At 45.1% G+C, this 13,758-nt stretch overlaps 1 protein-coding gene across 13 annotated transcripts in view; it reads left to right on the top strand.

The window, feature by feature from the left end:
• Nucleotides 1-13,409, top strand: part of FNBP1 (formin binding protein 1) — a 143,851-nt gene extending 130,442 nt beyond the window's left edge. For 6 of the 13 annotated variants that reach the window (XM_057547937.1, XM_057547935.1, XM_057547933.1 and 3 more), the window contains 4 exons: nt 1,970-2,102; nt 4,024-4,145; nt 4,462-4,598; nt 6,465-9,714. In XM_057547937.1, coding sequence (XP_057403920.1) covers nt 1,970-2,102; nt 4,024-4,145; nt 4,462-4,598; nt 6,465-6,643 — 571 coding nt within the window. In that variant the 3' untranslated portion in view covers nt 6,644-9,714. Of the gene's footprint in view, nt 1-1,969; nt 2,103-4,023; nt 4,146-4,458; nt 4,599-6,464; nt 9,715-10,392 lie in introns of those variants that run through there. The other 7 variants (XM_057547936.1, XM_057547934.1, XM_057547932.1 and 4 more) reach the window with 2 other exon arrangements.
• The last annotated feature ends 349 nt before the right edge of the window (nt 13,410-13,758 follow it).

Below are 13,758 nucleotides of genomic sequence, written 5' to 3'. Positions count from 1 at the left end.
ATGAAACAGAACTGAGCCTTAACCTTAATGTACATTCTCCATCTCCGTTTTTGGGATGTCACTAAAGCCATGCTTGTAAAAGGAAATTTAAAGCTTCCAATACATATTAGAAACAAAGAAGGCTGCAAATCAATGAGCTAAGCATCCATCTCAAGAAGTTAGAAAAAGAATAGCAAATTGAACCAAAGAAAATAGAAGAAAGGAAACGATAAAGGAAAGAGTATCAATTAATGAAATAGAAAGAATCACACATTCAACAGAGAGGATGAACAGAGCCAAAAGTTGGTTCCTTGAAATGATTAACAAAATTGAAAAACCTGCAGAGATTGATTAGGAGAGACCTGGGCAAGAGGAATGGGAGATAGTGATTTTAAACAACTCTTTTGAGAAGTTTTGCAGAGAAATAGGGTACTGGAGGTATAGGCCATGAAGTCAAGAGAAGACTTGTGTACATGTGGATGACCTTGCAGTTTGTTTGTGGTAGGGACATTTATTCATGTAACAAATACTTAGTGAGCATCTATAGTGCACCAGGCGTGGTCCAGTCACTGGGGGTTTATCATGTTCGTAAAGGGCTTGAGCCCAGAGAGCTCCTCGGAGAGCTGCTGTTCTAGGTGGGAGAGGCAGACAATAAACAATAAGCATAATAACAAGTCATATAATGTTGGGAAGAGATACATGCAGTGGAAATAAAAGAAAGTAGAGCGAGGTAAGTGGGCTGGGAGGGCAAGTGGGTGGAGGGCTCCCGTGGAGATGTGGTCTTAGGGAAGAACAGAGGGTTCCTTGTGCCCACCAAGGGGCAACACGGGCTCAGAGGCAAGGGGGCAGGTGGAGGGGTGGTGAGGACTTGTGGAAATTCTCTTCCACTTATTTCTGTTTTTTTTTTTTTTTTTTTTTTGGCTGTGTTGGGTCTTCATTTCTGTGCGAGGGCTTTCTCTAGTTGCGGCAAGCAGGGGCCACTCTTCATCGCGGTGCGCGGGCCTCTCACTGTCGCGGCCTCTCGTTGCGGAGCACAGGCTCCAGACGCGCAGGCTCAGTAGTTGTGGTGCACGGGCTTAGTTGCTCCGCGGCATGTGGGATCCTCCCAGACCAGGGCTCGAACCCGTGTCCCCTGCATCGGCATGCAGACTCTCAACCACTGCGCCACCAGGGAAGCCCCTATTTCTGTATTTTTGATTAAACTATTTCCCATGACTCAAAATACAGTTTGTGTTGTTGGTCTTATGCTGGGTGATTGGTGTAGAGTTTCTTTTGCTGAAGCTCATTAAAGTTAGCCCCTCACCCTCGGCAGGGAGTCATTTGCTCTAAATTTAACTCGAATGCTCCTGAAGTCCCTTGAAGCCAGGGTTCCAGTTAGCAGAGCTCTCTGGTCCTAGAAACAACCTTCAGAGAGCTGCTACGGGCGGCCTTCCAGACAGGATTGCAGGAGGAGTGTGAGATCTTGCAGTGTGTAGCTTTAAGGCTCTGTTGCCCACCTGTCACGTATCCCGACTGTGGGTTCCGTTTCTTAATAGTTGAAATCGTTGAAATCGAACTGTTTAACTTAACCTTTAAAATTCCCAAAGCAATGACCTGCGCTTCTTCATGAGGTAAACATTGCAGCCCACGAGACCCATGGTTTGCATGCAAAACATGTACATGGAAATATTGGGGTTTTGTCTCTTGTTATGTAGGGCAAAGTGATGTGCAGGATTAATTTATGTTTCTTACTCGCTAAAGACAAGAGGGAGATTTCGTTCCGAAAAGGCAACTGGAATTTAAACATGGGTCTCTGGATCATACCGACCTTGGTAGCAGAATCCTTATAGAGACGTTTTAGAAGGGAGGCTGACCCAGTATCCCCCTCCAATCCACACCGCGGTGCAGTCTCGCCACGCCCTCATTCCCGTAGTTTTCATGGTGGTGGGAGAATATGACTGGCTGACGACAGCATTAACCTTTACCACGTTCTGCCCCTTCTCCTTTTCAGAGATGCCATCACAAAAATGAAAGATGTCTACCTAAAGAATCCGCAAATGGGAGACCCCGCCAGTTTGGATCACAAATTAGCAGAAGTCAGCCAAAATATAGAAAAACTGAGACTGGAGGCCCAGAAATTTGAGGTAGGAAAAAGCTGTTGTGGAAAAGCTTTGTTGGAAAAAAAAAAGAAACAGAAGTGGGTGGAGGGGTCACGAGACGCATATGGTTGTAAATCAACAGCGTTTCTTTCCCTGCGAGAGATGCAGCTGGAAAAATCAGGTGTCTCATGAGTTATGATAAAAGGAAAAAGACACTGTCATCCACTGGGTGTTCAGCTTTTCAGCATATCCTATTTTAATGGTGTCCCTTAAAAGGGACACTATTTAAGGTTATATTTGTATACAGTATTCGTTTTGTTTTTTTTTTTTTCATCTAAGTGTTTCACTTAAGTTGTTCTGCTTCATCTCCTGTTGACGGTGGGTATAATTGGGAATATACAGTCGTCCATCATCTCAGTGAATCAAAAAGATAATTTTTAAAAGACCATTGATATTTGTAATTTTCATGTAGTGTCTTTGCCTGGCTTTGGTATCAGTGTAAAAATTTTCAAAATATATTCTGGATGCAAATTCCTTTTCAGATCTATGATTTACAAATATTTTCTCCCATTCTGTGGATTGTTTTTTTACTCTCTTCAAGGTGTCCTTTGAAACACAAAAGTTTTATTTATGTTTTTATTTTTTTGGCCATGCCACACGGCTTGCAGGATCTTGGTTCCCCGACCAGGGATCGAACCCGGGCCACGGCAGTTAAAGCACCGAGTCCTAAGCACTGGACCGCCAGGGAAGTCCCCAAAAGTCTTAATTGTGATGGAATCATTTTTTTTTTCTTCTATCACTTGTGCTTTTGGTGTCATAGCTAAGTTACCAGTGCCTAATCCAAGATTACAAACATTTATGCTATGTTTTCTTCTAAGTTTTATAGTTTTAGCTTTTACATTTAGGTCTATGGTTCATTTTGAGTTAATTTTTGTATATGGTTAAAGGTAGAGGTCCACCTTCATTCTTTTTTATGTTGTCCTGGCACCATTTGTTGAAAAGACCTTTTCCTCCTTGAATTGTCTTGGCCCCTTTGTCGCAAATCAATTGATCATAAGTACAAGAGTTTACTTCTGGGGGGGAAAAAACCATTGAAATATGTTATTGTTCTTTCAAAGGATCCATTATCAAAAGATGATATATGTGAAAAACAATGGGAAACACAGATAAGAAATGAAAAAGAAACACAAATAATAAATCTTTTAAGGAGGGAGTGGGGCACTCAAAAGCTGTGGACAGAAGGCTTCTTTTTCCCCTTGAAATGTAAAGACTACAGAGCCTGGAAAAATAAATTAGTAACTGAGCATTCCAACCAGAATAGATTATTTCTAGCCATAAAAGGTCAAATATGGTTTTTTTCATTCTTTCTAGAATCTGTCAATAAGGTATTAGCATTTGAGATTTTAGAACCTAGAAATGTCCTTTGCTGATCATTTTGATTCTTTTGCCTCTTTTACACTATTTCAAATGTTGCTGAAGATACTTTGATCTACTTTGATTTCCTATGTATGAGTTTTCTTCACTATTTAAAAAAAGAAAAATGTTACACTCCTTAACAAAAATGGGAAGTGTGGCTTTCAAACTGAGTCATGGCTTAAGTGTGGCAGGACCCTCATGTTTCCCAGTGTGACCTCATGGTCACAGAATTTTGGGAACCAGAAGGAACTAGAAGTGACTTAACCAAAATCACACAGCTGCTTAAAAAGCCCAGGAGTGTAACGGAGGCCAGTGTCTTTCTGCCACATTATGAGCAGTGGCTAAATATAAGTTTGCCTGTACTTCTCCAACTTTGCCTTCGAGTACATTTATACAGTCAAGGCACACAAACTGGAGACTCTGCCCCCAGGGGGTCCTTCTCCAGTCTGCTTCAATGACCAACGAGCAGCCCAAATTTGGGGCCTGAAGCCTGCATGGTCAGGCCCTCAGCTGAGCTCAGACCAGAGTCTTTCATGGCTTCTGTTTGCAGGCCTGGCTGGCCGAGGTTGAAGGCAGACTCCCAGCACGCAGCGAACAGGCCCGTCGGCAGAGTGGCATGTACGATGTGCAGAACCCCCCGGCCGTCAACAGCTGTGCACAGGATCGGGAGAGGTACAGTATCTGTACGGCGCCTGCTTTTTTGGCTTCGTATTTATTTCTCAATTCTGGAATCAGAGACGAGCACAAGGTACTTGTTAGATCCCAAGCGTCTGTGATGATTGGCCTGTGATGTTTCCCACGGTGCAGGTGTCTAGTTCCCCGTGGATGGTGCCCAAGCCTGCGGGGTGATTGAAGATGGTCCTAGTTACAACCGTCGGGAGATGGGGACGGGGGCGGGTTGCAAGCACTTTGCTCTCGCGGGGGCTGAATTCGAGTCCTCGCTGGGGTCAGTGGCTATAGTTGCTGTGTGTTTTGCTTTCTTGAGCAGCCCGGATGGCAGTTACACGGAGGAGCAGAGTCAGGAGAGTGAGGTCAAGGTGCTGGCCACGGATTTCGACGATGAGTTTGATGATGAGGAGTCCCTCCCTGCCATAGGGACGTGTAAAGCTCTCTACACGTTCGAAGGTAACACTGCGTGTCACCTAATTTCCCCACTTTTTGGGAACTGTCTGAGTCACTCTTCTCTTTCTGTGATCAGGCTTTCTTTTGAAGTCGTCCAGAACTTTCCCTCATTGCTCTTTTGCTCTGCTCGTGGTATTTGTGATTATGATTATGATCTGGTCGATGGCTGTATATTTTACCTTTGGGTCTGTACTTTTGAACAACTTTGAGTGAGCTTAATTGCAGCAGATAGTATGGAATAATGATTATTTCATCCATTCATTCAATACTTATAGAACTTCTGTCTTGTAAAGACCCCTGAAAGGGTGGGAGGCAGATGGTATGTTCTGGCATCCACCTTTGGAGGAAATAAAGCAGACACACGTAGAGAGAGGGCTGCCTGCAATATTCACCAGAGGAGGGGTACAGAGTGATGGGGGATTCACGCGAGGATGAGATCACTTCCTTAAGGGGATTTGGAGAACTCTCCATGCTGAAGTGTGTCAGAGGCACGGGCACTGCCAAGCATGGAGCGAGGAAGGCATGGGGTTTGTATGGCTGGCGCTCAGATGTCTTAGGTGGTAAGATGAGGGTGTAGGCGGTGCCAGTGGGGGGTATGGGTAACAGAAGCATCTGGATTTTATTTGGCAAATGTCGAGAAGCTACTGAAAGTATTTGAGCAGGTTGTTGACACAAGCAGAGCTGTACCTTGAGACATTTATTGTCGTATGTGTAGGATCAGTTAGAAGACAGGGAAATTGGTTAGAAAGACTAGCCTAGTGTTTCCTAAACTGATGAGCCTTGAAACAGCATCTTGCAGGATGCTGATAAGGATGATGTGAAAGAAGCAATCAGAGCTCAGATCATTTTCAGAAGCCCTGGGATAAATGAATTTCTTTACTGTAGGACTTTTTTTTTTCTTTTGGCCACACCTCACAGCTTGCAGGATCTTAGTTCTCTGACCAGGGATTGAACCTGGGCCCCCTGCAGTGGAAGTACGGAATCCTAACCACTGGACCACCAGGGAATTCCCTTTACTCTAGGACTTTTAGAACCTTTAATAAACTAAATATTCATTGTGACAAAATAAGAAAGAGAAGTGCCAGGTTCAATGTTCCCGGTTTTACTTCACGTCCACACCATCCCTCTCCCTGCCCCGCGCCCACAGTAACGCTATTAACAGCCCCCTAGACAGTCTGCCTTTCAGGACACTGCTTGGGCGACGGTGGCTAGTCTTTTGAAATTATCTTAGCAAATGGCGTTTGGGGCCTTGATTAAGGAATGGACGCAGAGATGCTGCAGCCAATAAACTGCTCAGACGCGTGTCTGATTGGAAGTTGGAAACAAAGAGGGGAGGAAATCACAGATGATCCCTGAAGTTGCATTCCTGGGACGATGGAGATGTCCACTGAAATGGGAAAGTGGGAGGAGGATCTAGTTTGGGAGGAAAAACAGTGAGTCCGGGTTCACCCCTATCGCGTTCCAGGTGCCCGGGTACCATCAAGGTGGAAATGGGCTTCAGGCAGAAGGCGAAGTGGAACCTTACCTCAGACGAGAACCAGAACAGGAGAAAGAAAAGCCGGGGTGCTGTGTAAAGAGATGTAATTGACGCCATAGGAGTACCTTCAGGGAAGAGTAGAGAAGCGGACCCAAGATTTCCTCTGCGGAAAATTCCTCCTGTTCTGGGAGGGAGGAACGAGAGGGCTCCCAGGAGAACTTAGAAGAGGGTCCTAGAGAGACGCAAGGTGAGGACCTGGAAGCTTCTGTGTGGGAGGAGAGCAGAAGGGTCAGTGCATCCATCTTTTCCTACACTTGTTTCGTCGTTGCAAAGCTGTGCTCTCAACCCGGATTTGACAAGGAGCCTAAAATACTCTGATATTGCTTTTTCAGGTCAGAACGAAGGAACCATTTCAGTAGTTGAAGGAGAAACAGTGTACGTTATAGAGGAAGACAAAGGCGACGGGTGGACCCGCATCCGGAGAAATGAAGATGAAGAGGGTTATGTCCCCACTTCGTACGTCGAAGTCTATTTGGACAAAAATGCCAAAGGTGCTAAGACTTATATTTAATACAACTTAAAAAAAACCAAAAACACAAAAAACTTTAAAACATTGGAGTTGTTTCTCCCACAACTATGACTGTTACAGGCAGTTCTTCAAAAGACTGAATGGGGAGCGTCGCAGTTTCCTTTAGGGACGAGGTGGACTTTCAGGCATCTTACACCTGAATTTCCTGGGCTGGTTTTGACGATAATCAAGTTTCACTTGCTAATGACATTTCACTTGGAAAGCCGCCAGCTGCCAATTTACAACTGTGTCCTTTGAAATCCGATAAACATTTCTTCTTGGGCAGCATCTGTAGATAACCAAAAAGTTGCCTTCTAGCTTCTAATCCGTATTTCTGAATCTAAAAGTCCATGCACATCCTAGGGGTGCAGAAGACTTCAGTTCTTTTATTTATATGTAGTATCTGCCAGAAATTGAACTACCTTAGAATGTTACATTTTGTAACTTCATAAACTGAACTACGCTAGTTTGTTAAATTTTACAGTCATTCACTTCGAAGGAAGTCATCAATGAAGTACAGAATAAGTAAAGAATAAGATTGGTACCAAAAGTGTGTATATTTCCTTAAACATGTTTAAGATAATTGTTAGATCACCGTGTTTTCAGGTTATGTCTATATGATCCTAAACAACCAATTGAAATATGGAAAACTTTGGTCGACCAACCAGTTGATTTTTACGTATGACTACTGATCTTCCTTCCTTCTGCCAATTGACAGAGTTGATCAGATGTGCTAGTGTTGTTTAGATAAACTTACATAAAAACAGCGCACTTCATTCTGTTCTGTCGGAGGTTTTGTGGGAAGTGGAGCTGTATTCCGCTCATACCTGCCCAGGTGGGGCTGTGAATAGACCCTTGTAAGCAACTGCTTCTACACACAGACCCCAGCACATCACTTTTCAAGGGTTTTTTGGTTTGTTTTTTAATCATTGGCATCCTTAAGACCCAAAGTGTGAATTTACTGAAAACTGTTTTAGAATTTCTAGCTCGTTTTATGTTTCACCATCTTAAAAGAATCTGGGTCACATGGGGATCTGCATTTTTAAATTGGCAGGATAGGTAGTGAAATGGGTGACATGCCCAATGGCTGTGCTCATTTCTAGAATCTTCCCTGAGATCACAGAAAACCAGCTAAAAGTGAGTCAGAATAACAGAAAACCAGCTAAAAGTGAGTCAGAATAAAGGTATGGGGTTGAGATTCTCTTTTTATTTGGCTTTGAAAATTATTTATTCATGTCCTTCCTACTCTTAAATAGGAAATTAGCTCCTTGCTTCTACACTGTGGGCTCCTTTTAGAATGTCAGATCAATTTAAAGCTGATTTTAAAACTGACAGCAGCACATCAAGGGTCTACGAGCTGGCAGGAGGCATGGGTGACTGGTGCAGAATGTAGCAGAAAGCTCTCTTACATTTCCCAAGGGCCGCCAAGATGGAATTTAGTAACCTTACTTAATGACTGTCTGATTTTTAAAACACTTTTTATTTTTAAATGATTATAGATTCTCAGGAAGTTGCAAAGATAGTACAGAAAGATCCCCTACATCCAGCTTCCCCCAGTGGTTACATCTGACACAATTGTGGTCCAATATCAAAAGTGGGAAACCGACCCTGGCCAGCCTGATTTTTTAAAAAATATAATTTTGTAATTCAGATTTCTTTTGCTTTATTATACCTTTGCTGCCGTAATGTCAATAAAGCCACTCACCCTGACCCCAGACCTCTCAGGAGAATCATTTCAGTTCTTCCTTTTAACTACTGCAGCGAGAAAATCAGCTGACCATGGGGATTTAACGAGCAGTAGGGGGGTCACAGCTTTGGGCAGGTAACCAAGTGACTCCCTAAGATATTAAAACCTAACCTTTCTATCCTGTGATGAACTCATTTCCAGACTGTGAATTATTGGAGACAGCAAACTAAGCACTGAAAATGTCTTAAAATGAGGCATAACATTAGTCTTTTAAAAGCCTGACTTGAAAAGTATGGCATTCCACGAAGTTGGTTGGTGTTGTTTCTTTTGTTTTTCCCCTCCTCTTTAGAGTTGTGCAAATCTGATTCAGGAAATAGCTCAGCTGGCTTTCGGGGATGGGAGGGGCGATTTGGGCACATAAATTATGATCATTATTTTAGGTTGTATGCCTCAGTACCTTTACCAGATGAATCTATGTACTAGTGACTCAACAGTGAAGATATTTTGTAGTTTCAGGTCCATCTAGTCAATGCGCAGAGGATTAGCAAAAGTCTTGATTCCCAGAGAGTCACAAATTTCCATTTCCACCCAAAGTATACTTTGTGTTCTTCCAACAGTTATCTGTTAAAATAAAAGTAGCAAAGTCTCAGCTTGTGTATAAAGTTTTCTCCTTTTGTTTAGAGATACACTTAGAGGTTAATAATGTATGTCGAAGCCTTCCTTCCCTGCCGTGTTTATAAATCTGTTCAGCCTGCTGCATAAACACTGCCCTCCCCTTAAGCCCATCCCAGGTGGGCGGGGCTGCTGCTTTCCGATGCCCATAACTCAACAGGAGTTGTTTTATTGTCAGTAATGCCAGTGCACTTTTGTGTGTGTGTGGTGTCTACCATGTGACTATTTAATAATTGCCAAAATAGTTAGACTAGAGTAAGTTCCAACTGGTCAACTGAATTGTGACTGTCCTCTTTCATGGTTTTGTTTTTGTTTTTTTTAATTGCTCTCTGTGAAACATGTCCATAACCGCCCCCCCGCCCCAATAGATTTGTATATACTGCAATAGAAAAACTAAAAAGATTACTTGAATTCGTTGTTTTAATGTTTTACTCTTTTATCTGTTTGTTTTATTGGTGATTCTGATGCCTAATGACCTTTTTGTTTTTGTAACCGCTGGGGGAGCCGGAAGGACGGTTACACTGGTAGCTAGGCCCCCTGCCGGCTGATCCACACTTGAGTTTATTGTAGACACTTGGGTTCTGAGTAAGTTTTGTTTGAATATGGCCAACATGACTGTTTCTCTCTCTCCTTATCCTACAAGAAAAGAATCTGTCTGGCACCTTTTAGTTGTACCCTCGTATCTGCCTCTCTAATAAACGTTATATTTTTCTCAGTGTTGTGTATTTTAAATGATTTTTCACCTTTCCGAGAAAATTATTCTGTGTAATCCGAGTATTTAACTCTTTCGTCTTTAATAATGGGGAATTTTCTAGCCAAATGCTTTTCAAAAAATCCTGCCCTTTCCCCCTTTTATATGATGACACCTTCTCTGTTTCTCACCCTGTGTTCACCTCCGGGCTTGCGGAGTCTGCCTCCTGTTTCTCTTCTGTCCCCTCAAGATGAAGAACTTTCACTGTTTGTTGCAGAGTAAATGCTGAGCGACAGGTTTTCCTTTTCACCAAAGATGTTGCCTTTTACTGCCAAGGAACTGAGAGTGTCAGTCGGAGAGGGAACAAGGCCTTTGGGCTTCCGGCATCATTCTGGGAAGCTGGTTTCTTTCTCTGTCTCAGAACTCAATTTATGAGAAAGATGAGTTCGGGTGTCTGGGCGCATTATCTCCTGGGCGGCTCCTCTTACCCCTGAAGGAAAGACTAGCTGCTCTGATTGCAGATGAAACCGTGAAAGTTCCTTATCTCAGACTCGCCCTGTGGTAACCCATTGCTCTAAAAATGCTCCCTCCCCCCCCCCTCCCCAGGGCAGTGCACTTTGCACTGAGGAGCGGAGTGCCCGCCCCTGACCTGCTGCCAGACACTCTAACAGCCTTTTCCTCTCTCTGTCTTTTGTGTTGTAGATTCCTAAAGATGGTTCCGGGAGCCAGAGCCTCGGGAGAGCCTTCCCAGGAGAAACCCTTCGGTCTGCTTGTCCCCACAGGCCTGGGTGCCCGCCAGCGCCTTGGGGCTCTGCTGGTGTGTGGCCCTCGGAACCTAAGCCTGAAGCGACATCCATCCCCACGTGCAGCTGCTTGCCTTTTTCTTTCTTTTCTTTTTACAGCATGTTCCTCGTAGCCTGGTTCCTCCCCTGGCCCAGACTGGCTGCCTCTCGCGGGGAGGTCTGTCCCTGTCTCGGTCCCCGTCCAACTCGGGGCCGCAGAAGGCGGCTTGACGCGTGGTCCCTCCTCCCCGGGCCTCGGCCCTCAGCCCGCCTGGTGCATCCCGGCCCGTCCACAATTCACACTGTGCCTTTCGTGAAAACTTTGCCACTGGTCTCCTGGGGAGACGAACCGAATCTGAACAAGGAGGGTCAGGCCTGCACCAGCTGGACTGAGCGCCCGAATGTCACTCACGTGTCCCCGCGTCCTTTACGTTAGAAAATACTCATCTCCTCCCAAGTCCATTGGGTATTCGGTGGTCCTTTCCTGACTGTGCGTCCTCACCTCATACTAAACAACTGGCCCTTGAAACGTTTCACAGCCTGAGAGTGTCCGTGGCGGGCACTGGGGCATGTACACGCACACTCACATACACACACGTACACACATTTTTGTTTGGGGCCCTGTCTTCAGTGGCCTGGAAAAGTCCACAGCGAAAGTCAAATTCCAGCTCTTGGGCCAGCCCAGCTGTCCTGCCTGTGTCCACCTTTCATGGGGTCAAGGAAGGCCCCAGCCCCCCCTTCTCCCTGTTGGCCACCTGTTAACGAGAACTGCAGATCGTGAACGAGGGTCTCACCTCGGCATTAGCTCATTGCCAAGGGAAGACTCTCCCCTTTCCATGAAGTCCAAGATCCGCATCTTAGGATTCTAGTGCTTTCATCACCAAAGACCCTGTGCTTCTTGTGGTCCATCAAGTGATCCTGTGGCTACAGCTTCCACGTTTTCCCACCTGCTCTCCAGGCCAAGCGGAATTAATCAAGTTTGTGTTTTGAGCTAAATTTCCTTCCTCTTATGGATCTTTGAGGAAGACATGAGGTCATGTACCCTGTGGTCACTCATGCCTTAGAGCAGCAGAGCTTCTCTACTTATTCGGCGCAGAAACAGCCCAGAGAAATCACTGGCTGTGAGTTTCTGCGCGCGAGGATGCCGTCAGAAGCCCAAGGATGCCACCAGCATCTTTCCTCTCTGGTTTGGCTTTTGGTAACTAGGAGGTCACCCTGAGCGTCTTCATTGCTTCTCAACACTTATGAATCAAGACAAGCAAATCTTACAGGAGCCGAAGGGACAAGGACAGAAAGGACAGGTCCTGAGGGTTGGGCCTTTGTTCAGTGGTAGGAAAACGGTTCCTCTCGGCAAACCAGGGTTGACCACACACCAGCCTCTGAGGGTGGCTCAGTCAACCCTTGGTGACAAGAAACCCTGAGGAAGCAAATACCAAGGGCAAGCAGGGGAAGAGGAAGTGGCTTCAGGTTTGAGCAAGCGTGAGACACCCCCTCACTCTTTCTTCCCCGGAGCGAGCCTCTGCAGCTGTGGGCGTCTGGGGGCCGCTCCGTTAACACCCAAGGGGCGGCCCCATTGTCACATGCTCCTGAGTCTCATGAGAGGACCGTCTTGGCAGATGACGGTGAAGCCAGGATGCCAAAGGGCGAGAAGAGTCAGGGCCTCACCCGTGTCCCTGCAAACCAGCAGGTGCGTGGTTCCTACGGACAGTCCCAGTGGCAGGGTGACCGGGTGTCTCCAGCAACTTCTGAATCTCACCAAGTCGAGCTGCCCACTCTTCACTCTACAAGGATGCTAAACATATTTTTTAAATCTGATTTTAGAGCCTTGGGAATGCATGTGCATTGCATCTTTCGTATTAGGGGTCAGGATAGATTAATTTCTTACAACCTAGGGGAAAAGACATAAACTGCAGTAATTTGTTCTTTTAATGTCTGTTAAACCCAATATAGAATATGCTGGTATCCTCTTGTATCCCCTGTGCCTTTTTTTTTCTCTGCACCACCTGTGTCCAAAAAAGAATGCATAATGAGTGCTTTTCAATGTTAACCTTGGTGTTTGCTTCTCTGACAGTCTGTGTGGCTATGGGGAAAGCGCAATGCTGTACCAGCTGGGCTTAGTAAAGGAAATAAGTTATTATAGGATAGTTGAGGTATATCATTTACTCTGGGAATCCTACTGTGAAATCATCTATATATTATTATAGAGCAGTTCACATAGAGTAGAAACGTGGAATTTCCCATGTGCTTCTTTCTCAGCCTTCCCTCGTATCCACTGCCCGTCATTTCTCCACCAATGCTAGAATATTGTTGTGCTGTAAGAATAACTCATTTTTAAAGAAGCTACCCTGAAAATAACTTAAACAAAATGAAAGAGAGGAACTTGTTGTTTACCCAATTTTTCCTTTGCAGGATAGGAAAAAATAAACAGGCATGGAAAGCTGTAATGGGCTTTTCCTTCGGGTTTGTATCACGATCATCCTGAAGCTTTTGGGTGCAAGCAGCCTGCCTGTCCAGCAGTAGCATAGAGGCCTCTAATGCCTTTGGTAACATCTGTAATTACTGGGGGAAAGTTTACTGAACATGAAAAAGTTATGTTGATGCTAAGTATTTTTCCAGAAATGTCGACTTCATACTTCCTACTGGCTCTGCCTCCTGTGCTTATATCAAAAAACTTTAAAAAGTGATCCAAAATTCTATTTTAACCTGGTGTCGAGCACCTTTAAACTTCTTGGTTTATCTGTGTGTGTTGCACTAATTCTAAACTTTGGAGGCATTTCAGTGTTGTAAACGGCCCATTGCCATTGTAAAGGTTATGGAATTGCCCATGTGTCTCTGGAGATGGAATTAAACCAAATAAAGTGCTTCCATTGGAAGGCTTATATTGACCTTGTAACTATATGTTAATCCTCTAAATGTTAAATAAAAGTGTAACTTCTGGCACGGTATCGCGGGACTGTTCTGTTGCACAAAGAGGCGACCCGGGTCACAGAAGCAGTCAGAGTCCCCTGGGCTGGGGGCTGGGCTCCCATCTGCATGTCACTGATTTACTGTGTCAACCCGACACCAGTCCCGGTGCCATCTGCTTGGGGAGGGAGGGGCCTGAGACCCAGCGAGCGCCAAATTCCAGCCCCGCCCACTGGGGGAAGCTGTCAGAGACCTCAGTGCTGTGGGATTCCGTTGACTCAGTGCAGGGATTTGGGGAGGCTCCTTAGGTCCAGGCCATTTTTCGTGCATGCAAATTCAGCTGGCAGCTACTCTGGGGTTTCGGGGACCCTACTGTGGGGAC

The sequence above is a fragment of the Balaenoptera acutorostrata genome, chromosome 6 (genome assembly GCF_949987535.1).
Source record: "Balaenoptera acutorostrata chromosome 6, mBalAcu1.1, whole genome shotgun sequence".
NCBI classification, from domain to species: domain Eukaryota; kingdom Metazoa; phylum Chordata; class Mammalia; order Artiodactyla; family Balaenopteridae; genus Balaenoptera; species Balaenoptera acutorostrata.
The sequence above is the reverse complement of the archived record's forward strand: the minus strand, read 5'-3'. Positions and strand labels throughout refer to the sequence as shown.